Source organism: Lytechinus pictus, chromosome 7 (assembly GCF_037042905.1).
Source record: "Lytechinus pictus isolate F3 Inbred chromosome 7, Lp3.0, whole genome shotgun sequence".
Lineage (NCBI taxonomy): Eukaryota > Metazoa > Echinodermata > Echinoidea > Temnopleuroida > Toxopneustidae > Lytechinus > Lytechinus pictus.
This window is the reverse complement of record NC_087251.1, coordinates 9489552-9514345: the sequence shown is the minus strand read 5'-3', so window position 1 is coordinate 9514345 and position 24794 is coordinate 9489552. Positions and strand designations below refer to the sequence as shown.

Here is a 24794-nt window from a genome sequence, read left to right as displayed (position 1 = left end):
TCACTAACAGAAAATCATTTTGAAAATGCAGCCATGGGGCAAAATAGATGAAAATGTTGTTAAAAACATGCTCAAGTAATTAAAAGCACTATTGTAAATGGTAAGTATCATAATTAATGTACAGTAAATACAGTAATAGACCCTATGATGAGTGATTTCGTTATTTTATTGGCTGGTCAAAATAGTAACAGATTATACAGATACAATGTTAAGACCATTTAAAAAAAATAGATATCACATAACAGCTCATGAACAAGCTTAGATTGAACTGTAATCATATTTAGATACAACAGATAGAGAGTATGTCATCTTTAAAAGGTGGCTGCAAAATGAACCTGCCCGCTGGCTCACGCTTGTCAAGTAACATCACTTAAATTCAATCAAAGGAATTACTGAGAAAGACACAATGAAATGAGATGTTTAAAGGAACCTTTATGTGCATACATTTGTGTTTCTGCTAATTAGCTACATTAATAGAAGGTCAACCAATTCTGGATGAAAGGGGGAAGAGAGAGAAAAATCAAATTTTTAACTAATTGTTTTTATAATTTTATTTCAGACTTACATATTATGCTTGTATCATTACAGAAGCCTGATAAGTCACCTGATGGAGTTTATATCAATGCAAATATGTGGAGTGTAGAAAATCATAAATTCTCCTATATACGGAAATTGAATTTCAGATTTTAACTACATGTACTTAAATTCTGCACCATGACATAATGGCATGGATACTATCTAACAGACACAAACTCAGTGAAATATGATTATCAATACCGACAACCATCCTTTCCTATAAAACCAAAACATCTCAAATTTTGGGCTCAAATTTCCCAGGGACCGAAACAAATTTCTCTTAAAAGAAAATGATACGCAACTTCAAGAATGAAGACATTGTTTGAGAGATGTTGTCTTTGGCATTTGGGAGAGTCTATTTCTTTCTTTCTTTATTATGTGACAATGTTGATTGAAGTACATTAGCTCTATGATAAATATCACACTGCCAAATTTCAAGAGGAATGTAAAATCAAAATAAAAGTAAGATTAATGAACAAATTTATGAGATCATAATTATTTTTTCTGGCCACTAGCCACAACCCTTCTTTATAAATGACATGCAAATTATTGTTGTTTCCTTGATCATGATAAAGCTCAAGAACATTCTGGCATTTAGCCACAATGCCTGCAAAATCATGCATCAAACAATGTCAGTTTGAAGCAAAAGTTGAAATAAATGTTGGCAAGGAACAAAAGTTGGATACACCAATTTCATCAATGATATTTCTGCACGTTTCCTGATGAGATGAGAATATTCAGCTGAAAAATTGTAAATTTATGCCGACAATAGTTGGATAGGAGTAGCATTTATTGTTTGATTGGCATGGCCTGCCTGCCTGCCAGCCGCATTCTAAAATCCCGGCCACGTAATTAATGGAATCATTCTTTGGGGCATTAGAGGACTCTTCCCTGCTATTCCAATTTCCATGACGAATGATGGCTATAATTGACAGAAACATATCCCTTCTTTAAATCAATAGTCTCCTGGTATTACCTTTCCACATCTAGCACGGGATAGATGCGGCTTTGACACCAATCTCTTTTTCTTAGCAAGCCTTATGTTACATGATGGAAAGAGATTGCTCCTATTGGACATGGATCATCAATCAGATCACAAAAGGTACATAATGTTAAAGCTCATCTCTAGTATTGGTAGCATAATGAAGATGGATTGAATAGTGATCAATGTCTCTAATTTACTTTGTAAAAGTTATGCATTATATATCTATTTTTTGTTTTATGGCCATCATGGTTTAAAGGACATAAATCTGAGTCACTCAGCCTACATTATTACCAATATCATGGACTAAAACATGGTGCAGTGTCATTGCTAAAAGAGTTGGATGTAGTTATCTGTACTTAAAATAATGTAACAAAAAAAATGTATGGATGAACATAATTAGTGATGGATAATATTTGAAATATGATGGTGATTTATCTTTTCCAAAGAGTGGTAGCTAGGATAATTTTATGTTATTTAATTTTTTCTGTTATCCTTCAGAATCAGAGGGACTATTTTTATTCATGAAATAGCAATAAACATTTTTTATTTAAAACAAAAATCATGTACAGAATTTGAATGCACTAGTTGATTAAAAAGAGGACACCCTATTGAAAATATATTTACTTTTGTGATACCTGTTTCAAATGATAATTTTCAACAATAATAAAGCTCATATATTTTGTGTTTTTTCATTACTTCCAAAGCATTTTCTGATATAATCTGTATAAACTACTGAAAAAAAAATCAAAAATAAGATTAACAACATTCACTTAACTGTCATTTTCTATTTCCCACCCTATAAAGATATTTTTGACGTTAGATGAATACTGCATGTCAATATTCTTGTTGTGTACGTCATATATCGATATCGAAAGTACATTCTTCCATTAGACAAAGAAATATGTCACACAAAAACAGACCAACCCACCTATACAAACAAATTGGGCAAACAAATTAAAAAAAAGGACTTTTGTCAAGATAGAGAAATGCCATCAAGAGCTCATTTTCAAATAATATTGAGCTGCAAAATAAACCAAAAGCTATTTTCTTATCAATGGTAAATATTCTTGTCTAAAAATGAAAGGTTAAAGTTGTCTCCTGTTCTGGGAATTCTAATACATGTCCACAGTAAATGACTAAAAGTCATTCTCAGTTTAAACAAATGGGTTGTATGTACATCGTTCCCATTACGCTTTCTAAAAGTAGTTTACTGGAAACCGTTTCAGGAAACCAGTGTGAAAGATCGCTTTGCTAGCGTTCCCATTTGATCACACAAAAAGTGGCTTTCAAAATCACTTCACTTAAAGTGATCTTGTTGCTATGGAAACGTTTTCAGTGGTGTGACACGTTGTGAAACGGCAGCGTAGGCATTCTTCACCTGTCGTGTGGAGTAGCGTGCTCAAAATGTTCGAAGATCGCTTCCCGAAGAACGGTTGTGTACTCACTTACACTAAAACCAGTTTAACGAGGCAAAGCGATCTTGAAAACTACATCGCGAGGTGGTTCTATGAACCATTTTGGAAGATCGCTTTGATCGTTCTCATTACACATTAAACTAGTTTCCAGTAAACTAGTTTCCAGTAAACTAGTTTTAGGATGGTAGTGAGAACGGTGTCTAATACATTGTGTCCCATGATAAACAAAACCAAGATGTATTTCACGTACTTAGAAAGCTTGTCTGATTTATCCTGTTCATACAACAAGGAGCACTCATATGATACATAATTTATTATATGTATCAAACATGGCCATCAAAGTCATATGTTCTGTATGAGAACTACATTATAAATCGAGCTTGAAAAAAAGAGGTGAAAATGTTTGTTTTTATATATTGGAGGGGGACTTAAAACCACATCGCATGGTGGTTTTCCAAACTGGTTTGGAAGACCACTTACCAAGACCGCTTTGAGAGTCTCCATTACATGTTTAAGTGGTTTTCACTGAACTAGTTAAGGTCGTAGAAGAGAACATGGTCTAAAAAGTTAAAAAGAACGCTACTTACTGGACTCTGAAGACATGCTTCCTCCTGGAGTAATCCTTAGCCACTGATATGATAGCATTGCTTAGTACTAGAGGTTCTTCAATATGGGCATCTAAGTCCCTTCCCATTCTATCCTTGTAGAACATCAATCTTGAACCTTCTTGCTTCATGTACACGTAATGCCATGCTCTAATTGGAGATACAGAAAAATAATGATTATATTAGATCACAAATAAATTCAAATTAATTGTTTGAGACCATTTCAAAGAAATGTGCTAGATTTTAGTTTTTTAATGATTATAGGTTTGTCTTCATACAGATGTTTTCATACATCATTTCAAATTATTGTTAGTCCTAATGGCAAACACATAAATATTCTCTTTTGAAATAATATCATTAACAGGAACAGTTTCATTTTCAATTTCACACATAAATGTGTACATAGGTGATAATGTTATCTACTAATTTCACATCATCAAACTCAATTTTAACTTCTATTAAGACAAAAACCAACAAAAAGCTTTAAAAGAAATACATTGTACTACTTCGACTTTGATAATGTAAACTTGAAGAAGAAAAAAAAAAGAAACGAGGGGAAAAATGATATGAAGGGAAACAAAGAAAGTAGAAAGAAAAGGATAAAAACCTGAGGTCTGGCTGGGTCATGTAATTCAAATATTATAATTGTTATTCAATTGAGAGTAAAATAATGTCACTTTAAGGTCATCTTTCCCCTTGTCAACTTATCCTGAGAATGCCCCTACCTGAACAAACATGTACTGATAGTTGTCATAGTATGGAGTAATTCAATCAATGTTTTCTCATGATTTTTTTCCATCGATTTGAGACTGCAGCATTTAAAACGAAGATCTTTTTGCTTTAAACCAAATTATAGTCATGAGTGATGAACATAAAACTTGAACAAAATTTGCTAAACTTTCATATCCTCAAAAGAACTTGGCAATGAATCAGTAGCTGAAACTTGATAAAAAGATGTTCACTAATGTGCCACATTTGTCATGTAAATCAGAAACTTTGGTTTTGAAATCCTGTTCTTCAACAATGTGGTTACAATATTGGATTACTTTTGATTAGTCTCTCAGTTGTTTGTCTCTGAAACAACCAAGAATTTCAGATAAACCACTCCAAAGTACAGGAAGTTAAACTAATTGGAAGCTATATAGAAACTGATGAAACACTTGGGAATACTTTCATATTCAATTGATAAATCTTTGGTATAGGTGGTTTCAAACCGCCTCGATCATAAGAATCCCCGTTAAATTACGAGAACTTTTTTAGGCTAAAAAATACCCTTTAATTATTCCTGCATTCACACCGCCCCGAAACATACCCTTCGGGATAAATTCCTGAAGTTAAGAGCATGCGCAGTATGGTCTGATAAGCAGGCAAGGCGCGAGATTCAAAACCACTAACTCAGCAGCCACCCACGGCGCCCGCGCCCAACTACACGCTGGGCTAAAGGTTCCTGTAAATTGCTTTCACATTGCCAAAATACCTGCGACCTTGGAAAAATTCCCGCGAAAGTTCTCGTAATTTTGCCAAGTACCTACTATTTAGTGTGTATTTTCTTTCGGGGATGTTACGCGTAATTTACTTTCACATTGCCAATATTACCTGGTATTTTCTGATCGGGTAAATTTCCAGATCAGAAAATACCTGGAATTGACGAACTTCAAGGCGGTCTAAAACCACCTTATGTATAAAGAATCTAGAATAGGAAAACCACAAGGATAATCACAGGTTCAAGAACAAGGGAAGTTTACTCATACAAGAATCCTCATATATCACCAAGTCACATCCAAATCAAGTGTGTCAAAAGTCCTCATAAACTAACCACAAGGTTGTCACCAATGCTAATAGGTGATATCTGAACTTGATGTGAACTTTTTTACAAGTATGAGGTCACAACTGAGGAAGGTACTGGTCATATGGAATTACATTCGTGTAATAGATTTTCAAGGAAATCATCAGGATCTCAGCTTCTTCAATGGTATTTTAATGGAGGATGCATAGAAACAAAATCACATTTGAGGAAACAATAAGGATATGGAAATTGATAAAAAAAAATTATGTGTAAGAATGACAAAAATCTGAATATTCTTCAAGATATGTGTAAGTATCCAAAGTAGAGATGAACCAGATTTAAAACAAATCTTACTGCTTCAGAAAAACAAAACAAAACACAAGCAGATGAAATTTAATAGTCTTTGATGGCAAGGTCTTTGTTCAAGAAATGTCAACCAGATCAAGGAAGTTATTGTAGAGGTCCTGGGGCAACATATCTTTCTCTGCATGGAGAAGCCCAGCATTTATGTAATAAATTTGATTGCTATATCATGGTCCGGGAAAAATATTGGATTTTGAAAAGTGACTGACAGAGGATTTTAATTCATATTATTTCTTTTTCGCCCTCTCTTTTTGCTTCATACTGATTTCTGTTAAGTAATTCATTGGCACAAAATAATTCTAATTGTATAATTTCACCCTGTAGATGAAGAATCCTTATATGTTTGCAATTGTTTGCTAAAAGTGTTCAATTATACCGTACTAATAGTCAGAATATCAATTTCTCAATGCATGCATTCTCTATTGAAATTTTAGGCATGGGACTCAATTGAACAAAATTTACCATATTGGTTATCTTGCCATCATTTCTAAATACCATGGCAACAATGCCAATGAAATCAAGGATTTAATGGAAGATTTAATTAAAGGCACAGTTCAGCAATCGTAAGTTTTCTACAACCAAGAAATGTCATAAAAACTGAAGCAATGGTAATAAACTGGGGAAGTGGTTCCTTTGCTGGAGAACAGTTATGCATTTAATGTATGCGCATCTACAGTGCGTATAAAAAAAAGTTTACACTTTGAAAAAGCCCTGGAAATTAAAAAATATACAACATGTGGGTAATTTTTTCACATATAATCTTGGGTTTGGGTCTCATCTATCGAATGAAAGTAAAAGTTTTGACAGAATGTTGCACTTGAGTGAGCACTGTCCATTTTTGTAAAGCTCGCAGAAATCTGTTTGCGCAGAAATGCTTGTTTTCACGACGTGTCAAGGGGAAAGGGTGAAATCAAACTTACCCTGCGAAACATTTCTCATACATTTCCCTTGCACTTTTAGTCAATTGAAATAAAACGGATACATTCAAGCATATTGTAACAATTTTGCCACCCAAATTGAAATTTCAACACTTAGTAAGCACAACCTTTACCTTTTTTGTGCCAGCTGGATCTGAGGACATAACTGAATCTGAACAAAAGTTTATATCAGACATCTCCAGCATTTTTCACTAAGTTTTTATCATTTAAAGTGGGTTTACATTTCATATTTCATTTGATACTTATTTCTCCACACTTTTCCCAAGCTTGACAATGATTAACAAAATGAAAATCAAACCTAAGCCATTTCATGTAATCACAGCTCAAATTAGAGCAAATATCGTCACAATGGCCTCGGTGTGTGGGGGAGTGGGGGTGGGGCACAATGCACTCTTTGAAGTGTTTTGGGAAAGGAAACAAATTTAAAAAGATATCTCCAAATCAATTTTACTAGCTAAATTCCACGTGTTCTTTATGATTAAGGTCTACTTTTATTCGCATAACTATTTTAAAGTTCTGCACAAATCATTTTTCACTAACTTTTCAAAAGTAAGTGGTGCTCACTCAAGCGGAAATATTTTTCGACAGTTACATGTATATCGTCATTTGCTTAAACGGATCTGTACCAATGTTGAAATATGGAAAAATCTTCAGGATATTACAAATGTATAATTTTACAGGACTTTTTCTAAGCTTTGCGTAAACTTTTTTTATACGCACTGTATAACAAAAATGGGCAAAGTTAAGAGATCGATTGCTCTCATCATGATGCCAAGGTCATTGACTTTGTGTGTACTATGTACGTGGGCTGCCCAAAAGTTCTGCCTTGGTGACGAGCCAACCTCAATTGTGAAAACATCCTATTCTTTACATGTCAAGCCTAAAAAATTCTTTAAAGTTTTGAAAAATATACCAAAAATCTTCATTCTTTCAAGTTTCATAGATCCTATTTCTAGGGGAAGAATCCTATTTAGTGTCACTTTCCCCTTTAAAATCCTACTAAAAAGGATAAAAAATCTACTAATTTTGCAGAGCTCTCTGTAGTTACATCATCATAGTGGTAGACACTAAAGCCAAAACTTACAAAGATGGATTAAAGAGAAATGCCAGTTGTGGTAGCGATCTCAAAATGAGTTCGAACAGAATGCAATGAAACTGCCATCAAAGTGTTTGTATATGTATGAATAAAAAAAATATGTGCCAAATTTGAAATACAAGAAAATGTGTAATTACTTAGAAATGAGCAAAATAAAAATGGAATTCCATCAAAATGTCAGTTTTTAGTTAAGATTTCATGATTTCAGAAAGATAAGTTTAGGTTTAATGTACCAGATCTCAATCTATGATAATGGGGTGACAATTGACCTTGATTTTAAAGACTTTCTCATGAAATAATTGTTTGCTGCAACTGCAATCTTTTACCCTTAACTTCAGAATTAACTTTAAATTGCATCATCCTTGTCTAAATCTAAGCCCTAGGTGTTAAAATTTGTGATTCATGAAAGTGGGTAAAATAACCCAGGGGTGGTATTCTGTCATAAATTTTGTCATTTCTCTCCGAGATGTGACACCGCTATGATTGTCACAAATCGGTATTCTGAACATTGTCTTTTCCCTGTCATATCTCTCAAAGTTCCCGCCCTTCTTTTCGGAAGCAAACCAATCAAAATCATCGCTAGTTCCCAGTGGGAGCCCTTCTAGCCAATAGGAAGGCCCTGTGACAGGTAGGGCATATCCCCAACCCAAATACAGTTGTTGGCATCGCGCAACCACGCGAATATTGATGCGCTTAATTACAAAGAGATACAGGGAGCTGTGAAGGATTTTAGAGGAGAAGTAGACAAAGAAGGAAAACAGAGATAAAAAGGAGGAATTAATATGTAGGGCCTAACTAATTGTAGCATGAAAAAATAATTTTGAAAATTGTCATGGATGATGAGTGAAACTAATACCACAATCTAATCTAAATAATATAATTATATGCTTGACATTCAGTCGGCAGGGTATCGGGATATTTGGTACTAAAAGATATGACAAAATTTATGACTGCTACCCCCCTGTCATAACTTTTGTCATATCTTTTGCTTGTATAAAAGGATTACGCGCATTTAAAGCCGCGTATTTTTGGTGCGCGGTAAAGAGAAGAGACGAAATTTATGACAATTTTTGTGACAAAAGTTATGACATCCACCAGAATACCGATTTTGCCATATCTCTGAGAAAAGATAAAATATGGAGAAAAGACAATGTTCAGAATACGGCCCCAGGATTTTAAAATGTGATTTTGAAATGTCAGAGCATGTAGTTTAATGCATCATTTGATATCAAATAAAATTATGTAAGCTATGGGCAAACTTACCCACTTTACTAATTAAACACCAAGGTATCAAATTTAGCCCATGAGTTAAGCCCAGCGCACAATATGCCATCCGATGCGACACAATCTTTTTAACAAATCATATTTTGCATTGAATGTTACATTTCCAAGAAGGATTTTTTTAATTAGAAGTTCTGCATAATGTTAGGAATTATAAAATCATAAATTTGCTTTGGCAAGCACTGTGTTCGGAGTAAAGTTCAAATCAGCTCAAGTTGCAGGCGATGATGACGTCATTACAATTTGGAATTGATTTTGCTTTTAATTCCTACAGGGAGGCTCGAACTTGACTGAATTTTGATATCAGTAGTCCTATCACAATTCTGTTTGCGAAGATTTCATTGGTTGGAATGTTCATATCAAATGTTATTGCAATTCCTTTAAAATTTGGATCGCAATAAATCGCATGGTGTGCACCAGGCTTTTAAACCTTCATGAATTAAGGCATATGATATGGCCAATTATTCCATATTGCCTCACATCCTCTAAGATAAAGTTTTATTCATTTGACTGTTTTTACCCTTTTTAAACTCCCCTTTTATTTTACTCTAAAAGTATATTTATGGAAGCGCCCTGCTTTATATCTCATTAAGAAATATCAGCCCAGCCAAAATATTTGTATACAATCAAAGAATCAATTCTCAAAAACCTGTTAAATAAGAGATTTGGTGATAAAACTTTTGAGAAAGTGACACCAAAATTATGGCATAGCGTTCCCCAAGATATCAAATTAATTTCTTTGGAAGAAATAGATGTTTTTTTTTTTTTGCTTTCAATAAAAAACTTGACCTTTCCACATGTATAAAGAGTTAGCGACTATATGTGTTTTCAAGGACTGAATATTATCCTATTGTCTTGGGCGTTGCTGCACCATACATACCCAATTAAGCTTTTGACCTGCCTGCTTTCTATTTTATAATATTGTCATGGCAACTGCTTCATGAAACATCTGGGGTTTTCCCTTTTTCTACCTACAATATCCCTGAACATAACTTATTACAGGCTAAAATAACTCGTCATGAGAGATATAGGAATACTAAATTAAATGCGGTAGTAATTTGATCTACACAAGTTCCTGCCCAATTCTTACTAAAGCAAAACAGGAAAATGTTATTTTTTAGTTTGTTATTTGCACCAAACCATGATGCCTTTTCGATGTAAGACACCAAATTCAATAATAATGAATGAAACAAGAATTACCAAATGTAAGTATCAAAAAGGTATTTATTTCCCCTGACCTTTCATGTCCAGCGAATAAAGAACCATGTTTTTCATGTCATTCTAAAAAGAAATTCCTAACATTTTAAAATATCATGTGTCTTTTCAATTATCATCATGATTCATGAAAGATAATGACCAGATGTGCCTTCAATACGTCCAAATGGGGGGGGGGGGGGAGCCTATATAAGTTCAATTTTTTGGGAGTAGAGGTTTTTTTCTTAATGAAAAGGGCAACACAAAAACATAAATGGATAACTTTTTTATTTATACATGATATCATTTCTAAAGGTCACTGAGCCTTGGATAGGTGAATGCAGGCATGACTGGATCATGGGCCAACAAATTATACATAGTGGATATCCATTTTGAAAAAGTTCCCTCTTTTTGTCCATTGGGAAAGGAAAATAGCATTACTTGAGTGATATCCACCCCCCTCAAAAAAGAAAAAAATAATGACAAACATGAAACCATAAAAGTTAAATGGAAAAATATGAAACATTGAAACTGTAATCAATTGTAAAAAAAATGATCAACTTTTTCAAGTTCCTTTGCTTTCTTGCAATGAAGTTACTGCTTTGCATTAATCCCGAGTAAGATGGGTCAATAAAAAGTGTACTCAATAGTGTTCATGAATCTTTCTCTTTTGAATTGATTACAAACCTAATTTAGAAACTAGGATCTCTCTTCTAGTTCTACTGTATATTCTTCTTTGGATTCACCTTAAGTAACATCGCCTGCTATCTAGGAATCAGTAATCGATCCACGAGGAAAAAGTAGGCCTCTTGTCTAAAAAACGTTGAAGCACATGTAATCATGAAACAAACATATTCCATTCAACTGATGACATTTTTATGTAAATGTACATTGCTCCATCTTTAAACTGTATATTAACATGTTTTTTAATGTCACTGTACATTCTTGCAGCTCATTTTTCTTTTCACAGTTAACAAATCACTTCAATATGAAGAACAAGCGTATCAGTCCGCTCTAAAAGGAGCTCCAAAAGGTATGAATGATTTTACGACACAAATTTTAAATACAATTCACTCTTCAATATTTACCATAGGGCCCCGTTGCAGAAAAGTTACCATTATAGTAAGTTTGCCATCCAATGGTAACTACTATGGTAACATGGCCCAACAGCCAATCAAAATCAAGGATTCCATGCAAGTTCCCATTGGATGGCAAAGTTACCATAATGGTAACATTTATATAATGGAGCCCAGATGCAACAATGACTTATATGCTTCCCACATATCAACTTATACCTTGAAATTGATTTCAATTTTCAATACAGATACTAAAATGGTACAAGTATCTAAGAATGGCTTCCACAGTTTAACATTGTGTAACTTTCAGATAATGACAATAAAACAATTATCTAATCAGGATTAACTCTTTCTTCTATCTGAAGAGTTTTATAAATTAAACGTTTTTAGAACTATCAAATATTCATGATAGAATATGTCAGCATTTATAAGGCACCGCACCATTTCTCTGTAAAAAAACATTCGAAGGTGCCTGCTCCCCTAAATGCCACATATTATTCACACAGTTGCTGGAAAAGATAGGTCTTTAGTACAGACTTGAAGGTCTCAATGTTGTTACAGCTACGAAGTTGGATAGGTAGGGTCTTCCAAAGACGAGGAGCAACTGATGAAAAAACTCTATTCCTGTATGTTTTCAGAAGGATAATGGGCACTTGAAGAATGAGTCCAGCAGAACGAAGTTCTGGCCGGAGCTGGCGTACACAGATTAGACAAGTTGCACAGCTCTTGGCCAAGCTCTGGAGAGCAGTAGGATCTGATACTGCACTCTGCATTGTACTGGCATCCAGAGAAGCTCATGAATAACACCATTCCCATTATACTTTCTAAAACTAGTTTACTGGAAATCGGTTCAGGAAACCAATTTGGAAGATTGCTTTGCTAGCATTCCCATTTGATCACCCGAAAGTGGAAAGTGGTCTTGTTGCTATTGGAACACTCTCAGGGGGGTGACATGTTTTGCGTGAAATTTGAAACCGCAGCTTAGGCATTCCACATACAGTGTGTGGAGTAGCGCACTCGAAATGTGCAAAAATCACTTCCCAAATAACAGTTGTGTCTTCACTTATGCTAAACCAGTTTAACGAGTCAAAGCAATTTTTTAACATCGCGAGATGGTTTTCTGAACCAGTTTGGAAGATCGCTTCCAAGAACACTTCGAACGTTCTCATTACGCGTTAAACTAGTTTCCAGTAAACTAGTTTTAGGATGGTAGTGAGAACAGTGCCTATAAAGTTTATCTCCAAATAAAACAAAATAACTCCTCCTCTTTCCATAAATTCATTTCAACCAAGACAGTACTTCTAGTAAAGCTACATGTTTTAAAGGCTGCAAGGACTACATTGTGAATATATATCTTACATTAAATCTTGGATTGAAGCAAATTTAATTACAGAAATCATACAGAGATCTCTACATACCTGTCATTAGCCCTGGTGGCGTAGTGCTCCATGACTTGTTTGCGTAGTATGAGACCTTCGGCCGGTGATGCCTCTCCGTAACTATCACAAGAACCTACAGACCCATCACTATTAGTCCCATTCACATCATGGATGCCTTCAAGATGGAGATCATCACGGTTCTCTGGAGTCCTGTACCTGGCATGCTTGGAATGACGGATGGAAAAGGGATCTTCAAGGGTCTTTTCTTGATAATTAGCAACTCTTCTCTCCATGTCTTTCCTTCCAAAGGTGATGCGTTGAGGTATTTTCCTCTCAGCGACTTCTGGATCCAGGCCGCTGCCTTTCATGTACCTGTTAGTAACATCCTTCTTGATCTTAGTAGGATTGGGAGACTTCCTTTGTCCTGAGGATATTTCAAATTGTTGTTCACCTTGGAAGATTCTGTTTGTGATGGGTGAGCGTCCAGTGTCTTGGTTAACACGAACTCTTTCATCCCAAGGAACTGTAGGGTCTTCATTGTAATCAAGTGATGCATCACTGATTTCTTTATCACGATCCTTGGTATCATAATCCTCATCTGCGACACAAAAATCAAGATCATCCTCTTGTAACTCATCTCCGGAGAGAGGAATAATCCTATGAGATGAGCTCATGTCATCATTCTTCATCTCCCCTAATCGCTGTGGTGATTCCCATGAGAGGAGGTCATCTGAACTCTCACCAACATGTTTGGGATCAGTGCTTTCATCTACCTGATTAGGTTTGGTTCCTTTGGCTATGGAAAAGCTGTCTGGAAACCTATGAGATTCTACAGTTTGTGCATTATTTCCTTTCCCATATTCAGATTCATTTGAGTTGTTGGAAGATAAATGCTTTTGCATTTTAAAAAACTTGGAGTCATAATCCTCATTATCTGAAATGTCTTCAGAGTCCTCCTCTCCCTCCACAGGGTTCACTATTTTTCTTGATGCAGTGGTCTTGTTGGCTACATGCTGCATATTAATATTAGCATCATCATCTAGAAAGTCTACGCAACTACTTCCCCCTGAACTAGGAAGTGAATCACCAGATGCCCTCCACTCCTCTGATTTCAGTAGGTCATCACTGTAACCTGAAGAGATATCCTCCAAGCTGACGCAGTCCCTGTCATAGGTTCCGCTAGAGGGTGCTTCTGGAGCATCCTCAGTGGCGGTTGTTGCAGTGACAATTGGCATCGCAGCAGCAGCATTCTTACAGCCGAGTTCATTCATGACATCACTGTAGAGATTGTGACAAGATAAGGTAACCTCATCTTCCACCTCCTCCCCCTTATCATCAGACTTGTCCAAGGAAGGAAGATCACCATGATGACTGGATCTACACAAAACACCTGAAACCTTCATTTCTTGGCCATCTGAATCCTTCATGAATCTCACCTCTGTATTATTGATCTTGGGTTTCTCTCTTGTAAGATGCCATGTATTTTTCAGTCTCTTCCTTCCTATATCTCTAGCTTCTATTATCAGCCTTTGTGAAGGGAAAGAGATCCCTTCAAGTCTTTGATCTTCACCTCTATCTTTCCTGGCAGACAGCTGCCTCTCATCCTCCAATCCTGAGCCACAAACATCATAACTGTAATTAAAAAAGGAGTCATAGTTGAGACTGCACTCACTGGTCTTCTTCTCGATCAGCGAATTATCCATGGTAAAAAGATCAGACTCCCTCACAAAAAAGGCTTTATAGCCCTCTTTGGCATCATCTCCAGTAGATTGTTTCTGTTGACCCTCAACAGATGCTCCTTCATCAGCCTGGTCTACTTTAAGCCCGGGATTGATGGTTTTCTGAGGGCTTTTTGATATCTTGAAAGCTATCTCTCTGATGGCATTGAGAAGTTCAGCTTTTGCCTATACAAGAGTAGAAAAAGAACATAACATAAGCTGGCTGCTTTCAATGTGATTTTTCCCTCTCATCTTGAAATTTGGATAAATCTATGTTCATGATTTGGAAGTAAACACTTCATTCCCCCTCTAAAGGTTCAATGCAATGAAAAAAAAATTGTCATGCTACTGTGTCATATAGTCTACCATATATGTTATAAATCAATGCCAAATCTAAAGAAAAAGTAGGCCTATATATTATGATAAAACATTTTACTATGGGATACCGTTAAGAAATGATTTTTTAAAAATGGGAAATAACCTACAATGGACCCTTTTGTATCCATTGAAGATGAAAAATGTGCGGAAAAGTATAAATTTCTAACTTTATCTGAAAAAGGCACCCCGATTCTGGTAGTAAACTAGCACATCAATGATGTGGAGCTCATCCGGCATCTCGCAACGAAATTTAACACAATTTTAATTTCAGCCCAGTTGACACTGTAGTGAATGATATTGGTGACATAAATTGAGGATATAGAATTAAAATTGATGAAGAAATGACATAGAAGCATTCTTTGTGATCTATGAATAAATTTTATATAAATCAGCATTAACAATTTTCTAGTCGAAATTTCTTAACTCTTGTGTAGAACCTTGATGAACCTCATGTAGCTCTCAGATGGAACAAAAATAATCAAAATCAATCAACAAATAGATAAGCATTTTTTGTGAGTTTTGAAAATATATGAATAAATTAGCATATTAATGAGTTTCAAAATTCTGTGTTGAAATTTTGTATCACCACCTAGAGCTATCATATAAAGCAAACAAAATTGAAACTGATCAACAGATGAAGGAGAAATATCATTTTTTGTGATTTATGAATAAATTTTGCATAAATTAGCATTAATAATTTTCTAGACTAAATTTCAAAATTTTGTGTACAAGTTTGGTGTTCCCCATGCAGCTCTACCAGATGGAAGAAAAACTAAATCTAAATTGGTAAACAAATAAAGAAGAAGCATTTTATATGAATTTTTAAAATACGCATAAATTAGCATAGAAATTGTTCTACTCAAAATTTCAAAATTCTGTGTAGAATTTCGGTGAACCTAATGAAGAAGCTCTACCAGATGGAAGAAAAAAAATCAAAATCAGTCAACAAATTCAGAAGAAGCATTTTATGTGAATTTTTAAAAATATGCATAAATTAGCAAATTTAATGAGTTTCAAAATTCTGTGTAGAAGTTTGGTAACCTCATGACGCTCTACCAGATGGAAGAAAAAAAATCAAAATCGGTCAACAAATTCAGAAGAAGCATTTTATGTGAATTTTTAAAAATATGCATAAATTAAATTCGCATAAATTAGCATAGAAATTGTTCTACTCAAAATTTCAAAATTCTGTGTAGAATTTCGGTGAACCTAATGAAGAAGCTCTACCAGATGGAAGCAAAAATTTCAAAATCGGTCAACAAATAAAGAAGCATTTTTTGTGAATTTTGAAAAATGCGCATAAATTAGCATATTTAATGAGTTTCAAAATTCTGTGTAGAAGTTTGGTGAACCTCATGACGCTCTACCAGATGGAAGAAAAAAAATCAAAATCGGTCAACAAATTCAGAAGAAGAAGCATTTTATGTGAATTTTTAAAAATATGCATAAATTAGCATAGAAATTGTTCTCAAAATTTTGAAATTCTGTGTACAATTTTGGTGAACCTAATGAAGCTCTACCAGATGGAAGCAAAAAATTCAAAATCGGTCAACAAATAAAGTATTTTTGTGAATTTTGAAAAATGCACATAAATTAGCATATTACATGAGTTTCAAAATTCTGTGTAGAAGTTTTGAATCCCCCACCTAATGCTATCATAAAAAGCAAACAGAATTGAAATCAGACTTGAAATGACAAAGAAGCATTTTGAAATTCAGTCAACAAATAAAGAGGCATTTTCTGTGATTTATGAATTTTGCATAAATTAGCATAAATAATTTTCTACTCAAAATTTCAAAAAATTCTGTGGAGAATTTTGGTGAGCCTCATGAAGCTCTACCAGATGGAAGAAAAAAAATCAAAATCCGTCAACAAATTCAGAAGAAGAAGCATTTTATGCGAATTTTTAAAAATATGCATAAATTAAATTCGCATAAATTAGCATAAAAATTGTTCTAGTCAAAATTTCTAAATTCTATGTAGAAGTTTGGCGAACCTCATAAAGCTCTACCAGATGGAAGCAAAAAATTCAAAATCGGTCAATAAATGAAGAAGAAGCATTTTTGTTAATTTTGAAAAATGCGCATAAATTAGCATATTTAATGAGTTTCAAAATTCTGTGTACAAGTTTTGAATCCCCCACCTAGTGCTATCATATAAAGCAAACAGAATTGAAATCGGACTTGAAATGGCGAAGTAGAAGCATTTTGAAATTGTGGATGGACGACAGACGCCACACCACAGCATTTTATAAGCTCATCTTGCCCTTCGGGCCGGTTGAGCTAAAAAACAAGCTAATGAAATAGACACTGCTATTACAAAACTATCAATAAACTTGAATATCACATGGAACTTCTACATGTTCTTCTTGATGAAATAATATTGAGGTAAGCATAGAAACGTCCCATAAAAGAGAGCTTTTAAAAAAAACAGTGGGGATAAATTCTTGCTGAGCTTTGCAATGTCTCAACAAGAATTTATTCATTGAAAAAAAAAACAGCATTCCTGTCTTTAAAAAAAAAACATCCCAAACTAGTTAAAACTTATACTTGTAGTATCTCTTTCCCTTATTGCATACAAGCTATACAACAGAAATGTTCAATTTCTATACAACAGAAATGTAATTGAAACACCAACACCACTAGCGGACCTAAAGGCGACCGCACACCTTACGATTGGTCTGCGACTCAATTTTGGAATAAAACGTAGTAGAATTTGATGCTAATATTGAGACTTGGAATATCTTACTGTGATGTTCGAAATCATCGTACAAATGTACCTATTTTCAAATCTGTGACTATGCTATCATCCTTCTTAGAATAAAAACAAATTTAATATCTAGTCGTAATGACGTCATAGCAGTCGTACGATTAGCTACGATTTGAAACTGATTTGGCCTTTACTCCAAAATAAAGGCTTGCAACCTTTCAAAATTGTTATATTAGTATTCTTTCAATTAATTTTAACCTCAAATAAAATGAAATGTTCCATTCACATTTTCAAAAAATGAGCAAAATGCGATTTGTTACAAAATCGGATCACGAACAGTCGTAAGGTATGCAGAGGCCTTAAGGGGGGGCAGACTGCCCCCCTGATGAGTCACAACTCATGCAAAGGACGTATCCCTGCCCCCCCTGACGAGTCAAAACTGATCCCTGACGACCCCCTGCTTTGAACTTTCTTTTTTTTTTTTTTTGCTTGTCAATTTTTTTTCTGGTGCAAATTGTCCTTTACTTGCGGTTGAAGACCTTTTTTTTTTTTTTTTTTTGCTTGTCAAATTTTTTGGCGGACAAATTTGCCCCCCCCTTTGGTCTGTTGTGAAATAATGTCATATACCATCTCATCCATTGTGATCAGATCAAGTTTAAAAAGAGGGTCAAAGTATGTGTGCAGTTATAAAGGAAACTGTGTACATACACATACATGTCGAGTGTATTTCATAAACATTGGAAAGGTACAGACTAATACAAATCCAAATATGAGGTCAAACTATTGCATGGGCGTAAATCCATGATGTCATATTATTCAAGTTTTTTTTTTTTAAGGGGGGTGTGAAATCATAGTCCCCCCCCCCCCCCTGGACAATAGGTTCAGTGCTTGGATTTACGCCAGTGAACTATTGGTTAGGCTTCAGCCTCCAGAAAGACATTCAGACAAAGCCATATCACACACATATATGTGCTTAAAAACATACTGGGTATGGTCATGTTTCAAAAAACGTGTTATGACAATGACAAGTTTCAAGCTATGGTTTAAAGTTACTGAAATCATGGAATTTAATTGGTATTTATTGATGAGACCCTGATTCTCTTGTGTATGTACTGATAAATACTCCTGTAATCCCATTGGATAAAATTCTTTTGTGAATCCAGGTCACGAAATATCACCAATGTAATAGAACTCACCTGGAGCTCAATTTCTCTCTCTTCATTTACTTTCTTTATAGGCTCAGGAACCTTGACCTGAAAAATGATATTCAAAGACAAGAAATTATTTATAAGTACATGGTAAAATGATTTATGAGTACTTGGATATTATTACCCTGGCTTGGTCTGGCCAGCCATTTACAGCAAATAAGCATTTCAAGGAATTGATTCCTGCCAGGAGACTTATCCACTGGACAAAAATGTTCAACACTATAAATCAATGGGCAAGTCCACCATGACATAAGGATAGTTTTCATTAAAAGCAAAATATAATGATCTGATGAGATACATCACAAAAGAGTTATGAATTTTTAAAGTTTGATTTTTGGTGTCAAATTGAAGCACCTGGCCAATATGTAATGTAATAAAATTCCATAAATTCCCCTTTTAAATAATCATGATGACTCAAAAAGTATTTGTCATTGATATGTGTGATGTAATGTGATAAAGATATATCGAATTTGAATATTTTCCAATATGCAGGGAAAGAATGACATGCTTGCATTTGTCATTAAATAATTAAAAACTGAAATAAAATTATTGTTTGATGGTTTTTCTCCAAACCTTTGTTGATATTTTCCTATATCTTTAAGAGCCCTTTGATTAGGACTAACTTGATTTCGGGGTGAACTTTCACCTTAAATAACCCAGTAATCCCATGCCTAAACTTGTATCATAGGTTATGTCACAATCTGAAGTCCAGTTCATGAAACTACTTGAGTTTGCATTCAGAATGATTTGAAATAAACATTATCATGTCAATGAGATCACCAAGCACGCAAGCATGAGGCTTCATATGTTCTGCATCCTCAAGGAATTTAAACTACCCCTTGAGATTTGAAGGTAATTCATTCCTCCTATGTTCGTCCAGCATTAGAGTACTGTGCACCAGTTTGGCACTCTGGACTTGATGCATCACAAAGAAAACAAATTGAGGGGATACAAAAACGCACATTCCGCCTCATGCTTGGGCCTGCTTACCAAGATTATGACCATGCACTAGAAGTGCTCAACCTATCTACTCTTGACAAGCGGAGAGAAGGACTATGTATGAGACTAGCAAAGGGCGTGAGTCTTCATTCCTCCCCCTTTCATGACTGGCTACCTCCAACTCGTGAGGCGGTCCACAAACGTTTACTACGTTACAGCAATATGTACACTGAAGTACGCTGTAGAACAGAACGCCATCGTAAAAGCGCTGTCCCATACATGGTCCGACTACTCAACAATCAATCTAATATGTAATTCATTTCCAAATCTATGATTAATTAACACATGCCTATTTAATTTAATTAATACATGATACGACTTCTCAACATGCAATCAATGTGTTAACAATATCCAAATTATGTATAATCAATATTATGCAAAACAAAATTAATATGCTATTGTCTAATATTATGATGTTTTTGTTTACTTTAAATTCTGTTTACGACTCTTTGTAGCATTGCTTGTTTTCAATGGGAATAGTTGTCTTATCCCATCTTAGTATAATTGTTTTATATGCTAATTCCATGTTTATACATGTACAGCCAGAAAATATTCAATCAATAATTAGATTTATGTCTCTTATTTCCGTGTAAGCCAGGTGAAATACACTTATCTCATCAGCAAAATCAGTTTTACCAACCTTATCAACATCCTTTTCATTTCCCCCTTATTCCGGCACAGTTATATTTCATCTTCAATTCTTTAAAGAAATACCATTTGTTCATAATTTCTGTTTCTTATTTTATTAATGCAAGCACATGATAGAATTACTGACTTTATCCCCATAGAATCATACTGTGGTTACAATTATCCAAGATTACAATTATTCTACTCTACTCCTTTTTTTAAATTTCAACATAAGATTTATTTTATTACTTTTACATGTCATTTAGTTATGGTCATTGATATTGTATATATTTTGTATTTTACCTTGTACAGAATTTTGCAATTCAGCCTTTTGCTGTGATGAAGTTTTCTTAATAAACCGTTTCAATTTCAATCACTACCAATGTAATAGAACTCACCTCAAGCTCTACTTCTCTCTCTTCATTTACTTCATTTATTTGTTCAGGAACCTTGACCTGAAAAATTATATTCAAAGATAAGAAAATGCAAATAGGTGGTAAAATGATATCAAATTAACATGGCAAAGTAAATAATCTTTCAGCACACTATATAGACACAATTGCATGGTGCTTCTCATTAACAAACATTGTAGAAATAAGTTTGTATGAATGATAGAATATAGTTTATAGAAAAAATAGGGCTATGAACATAGATTTGAACTTCTATAGAACTAATTTGTGCTCTTGCTGGCGTATTTAGCCTCCTAATTTCACTATTGCCCATAAGGAACAACTAGATTCATTTGTCAGTCTCAATTATTCTGAAAACATATCATTTTAGTAAAACTACTGCACCAGCAGTAGACTGTGCAAAATTAAATAACAGCTTGTCCCAACCCAAAAAAGGGGTTTTCCCCAAAGCACAATGAACGATTGGTAATTGAATTTGCTGGATGGAGATCAGTTGCACAAATTCAGTCAAGGTTATAAGAAATATTATAGAATGGATGAGAAAATCCCTGCAATCTGATTGGTTGAGAGCTATGCAAGAATTTTTACTGGGCTGCATGAACGATATCCCGATATTCAAAACGATATCCACTGTAAACAAGCTATCGTCCGAAAAGGTCATTGTGATGTCATCGCGCATGTACTGTTACGCTTGTTTACGTCAAAATTTTGAATTTTCGATCAAGGCAGAATGAATCAAATAGAGGATGCAAAATGATCTTTTAAGTACAAATACGGTACCGTAATTGTCATAGGGATTAAAACTGCCTGCATACTCATTAGTTGAGAAGTCCAGACATACGATCTAACGTTTATAGATCTACTGCCCTGGGCTGGCTTTGCACAGCCAAATCTCCACTGCAGGCCCAGGCAGCCCTAGGCACTGGCCCCCGGCGCGGCCCGGGCATACACACACAGCTATTGGAGGTCTGAGGCTGCCTCATAGATCTAGTCAATGCAAAGCTGTATCTGGCATTTTGGGTATAATAATGCCTTTGTGCCAACATATTATCAAGTTAGGCATACATATTTATGTTGTCCAGACAGTCCAGGGTTATCAAAGGGTCTGCATTACATTTTGGAATTTTCATGCATCCGGTAAAGAAATCATGCGTCCGGTAAAAAAAATCATGCGTCCGGTAAAAAAATCATGCGTCCAGTAAATATTTTCATGCGTCCGGTAAATTGAATTTACCGGACGCATGAAATTATTATGCATCCGGTAAATCATTAATTTTTGTGGTTTATTCAATAAATTTTTTCCATTCTATAAAACAGATGATGCATGGGTTTCATTCGTGGGTCAGTGGAACTGTGTGCACGCGGTAACTTTGGCATTATGGTCTAAACCATGCCAAAGTTACCTTGTGCACACAGTTCCTACTGACCCACTCTAACCCATGCATCATTTGTATACAGTGACAGAGGTTCACAACCATACCTGTTGACTTGGGGATTGAAATCTCCTGGCTTTCTTTACACATTTGCGAAGTTTCTTCCTCTCTGAAGCCAAGTCTCCGATGTCGTCCTGAAAACCCGAAACCATTCCTTGAAGCTCCTTCTCTTTGAACTCATACTCAGCAACACGACGTTCTAAATCGTACTGCAATCATACACATCAAGAAAAAGATGAATCTGGAGGTGATTCACTTATGGTTTAAATAACTGAACGAAATTCCCTTATCAAATTAAATCTTTCACAATATTAAACACCAAATCTGGAAACCAAGTAGAACTATGGATACAAGACTTCTGAGCAGGATTTCTCAATACTCTTCTCTGAATTTATTGGCCTGTAGTGTTAAGATATTGTTGCATTACAGTATGTGTAAAGGCACGGGCATATTCATTGTTGGTTGAAGCTCATAATTCCTCTGCTGGAATCGTAATACTAGTAATTGTAAATATATGCCATTGCAAATGCAACAATATTGTAAAGTCACAGGTTAATAAAGTCCTACAAGGATGCCTTTATTACCATAGTCCCACATGGTCGATATGATACTTTTACGAAATTAAGTTCTTAAACTCATTAATTGTCAAAGTATCTGACACTGAAAATGTCTTTATTTCACTTTATTTCCACTGGTCTACAGGAAATTACACCAGTAAACCATTCAGTTTGATTCAGGCCTATTAGTAATACCAACTTAATATTTCCATTCCATTTTTGGTTCAATAAATTTCTTCTTAGTTATGTGTTCCCTTTTATTATAAAATGGAGTGTGAATAGCGAGTGGTAGATACCTTTGCCACAAGCAGCTCTCGGATCTCTCTATCTTTCTCCCTCAGTACAGAGTCACATGACTGAAGTAGGTGATCACATGACTTAACTTCCTCTCTCAGCTGCTCTACAGTCTCTTCCAAACACACTGTACAAGTAAGAACATTAAATAACAATAGTAGGCTCTCTTACATTCTTTATATATTAACTTTCACATTTACATTCACATTGTTCATTGAATTAAAATAAATGGAATAGCAGGGGGAGCATATAAACATTTGTTGCATACAAAAAAGATTTTATTTGTTTTGTGACTTCAGTAGTCCTATTTTTATGCAATCTCACAGTTATCTTAGTCACAAATTCATATGAGACAATTAGAGATATTACATATTTGAAACATGTAAGATTATTACTGTCTTTACATCCAAATAAAATGCAATTGACTCAATTAAATGGGTACCTTTCTCTGACTGGAGTAGTGTGTTGAAGCGGATGTGACCTGCAAGCTTATCCTTCACATTCTTCAAATCTTCATCTTTCTCTCGACATTGTGTACTCAGATTCTTCAACTGAAAAATAAAATAATAGGTAGTACTTTGATAAAAATATCTACTTTTAACATTACATTTTTATTCAAAATGAACAAATTCAAGCTGGAAACAATTTTTCATGAATTGTGAACCTATTATGCAGCATACATAAAAGTGGAAAAAAAGATAGATATCATTCGACATTAGCACTGAAAAGATTCAGAGAGAACACAATGACAATATAAATCATATACAATACATATCAAATGTTCAAACCACTGCATAATAATCTGAGGGAAGGGGACATTATTGTACAAGTGTGTGCCTTCTAAGAAAGGTAATGTAGATGTATCTGTGTCTGACCTGCGAGTGATTTCTTGATGGGGGAACTCTTTCTAATCGACCTGAGGCACTTTTCTAAGTATCATACTAGCATGTTAACATAATATTAATTTTCAAGTTTTAAGTTTTCTGACCTGTACTTCCAGATTCTTTTGATTTTCTTTATACTCTTCCAGGAGATGAGATAGATAGAAGCCATACCTTGGTATCTCTGTATCAAAGAAAAAAAAATAACAACATACAATCTGATCCAAGCAAAGATATCTGTTTTATCATTCTAAGCTACTGTATTGACTTATATAACTCAACAAATTAAGAATTCTAAAAGCTCCTTTTGTTCATTGAAAATTGACAAATGATATCTAAAGAAAGATATTTTAAGCCACTATTTAAGACAATATTAATCCTGGTTTTTTTTTACAGATAATATTTTTATTACAGTTGTCTCAATTCTTGTACTGTATAGTTTAAGTTGAAAATAGTGTAAAAATAGCAAAGAATAATCCAAATGACTAAAAATCTGAATAAAACACGGTATATAGTTATCAATTTTTGTTTCAGCTATTTCAAGTATTATCCTGGTGCACTTATCCCAGCTAAGGTGAAAGGGTTAAATCCTTGAGTGCACTAAACACTGCTGATAAAGCAGCAGCTAGCGCTAAAGCCAGGGCAATAATAGTTGCACTTTACAGCCTCTGGCAAAACCCTATCCAGCTATCATTTTTATTAATATACTCAATAAAATACAACTGCAACTTATATTAGAATGGAAATATAAAAGTTGATCTCTTCTTTATAAATCTTTGGGGTAAGATTTCCATCATAAAAATTACTTCCCCTTTTTATTATAGACTCACACAACAATTACCTTGAGGGAAGGAACTTCCTTCCATTGTAAGCAAGTACCCTGTGG

The 24794-nt window shown here is 34.6% G+C and overlaps 1 protein-coding gene across 1 annotated transcript; it reads right to left on the bottom strand.

Moving 5' to 3' along the window:
- Window positions 1–952: 952 nt before the first annotated feature.
- Window positions 953–24794, bottom strand: LOC129265544 (uncharacterized). Its single transcript, XM_064101874.1, has 9 exons — window positions 24750–24794; window positions 24016–24092; window positions 23470–23578; window positions 23030–23154; window positions 22224–22385; window positions 20732–20788; window positions 18696–18752; window positions 12734–14598; window positions 953–3731 (listed from the first exon to the last, which is right to left on the bottom strand). Exons 1-9 carry the CDS (start codon window positions 24772–24774, stop codon window positions 3560–3562), a joined length of 2649 nt encoding a protein of 882 aa, XP_063957944.1. The 5' UTR covers window positions 24775–24794; the 3' UTR covers window positions 953–3559.

Bases quoted from the DNA above. Each gene is read 5' to 3' on its own strand.
- LOC129265544 (XM_064101874.1), bottom strand. From the start codon at position 24,774: ATGGAAGGAAGTTCCTTCCCTCAAG. The intron at 18,753-20,731 runs GTGAGTTCTATT...ATCATTTTTCAG, and splicing joins AGAGAGAAGTAGAGCTTGAG to GTCAAGGTTCCTGAGCCTAT. The intron at 3,732-12,733 runs GTATGTAGAGAT...ATCTCCAATTAG, and splicing joins GCCACCAGGGCTAATGACAG to AGCATGGCATTACGTGTACA.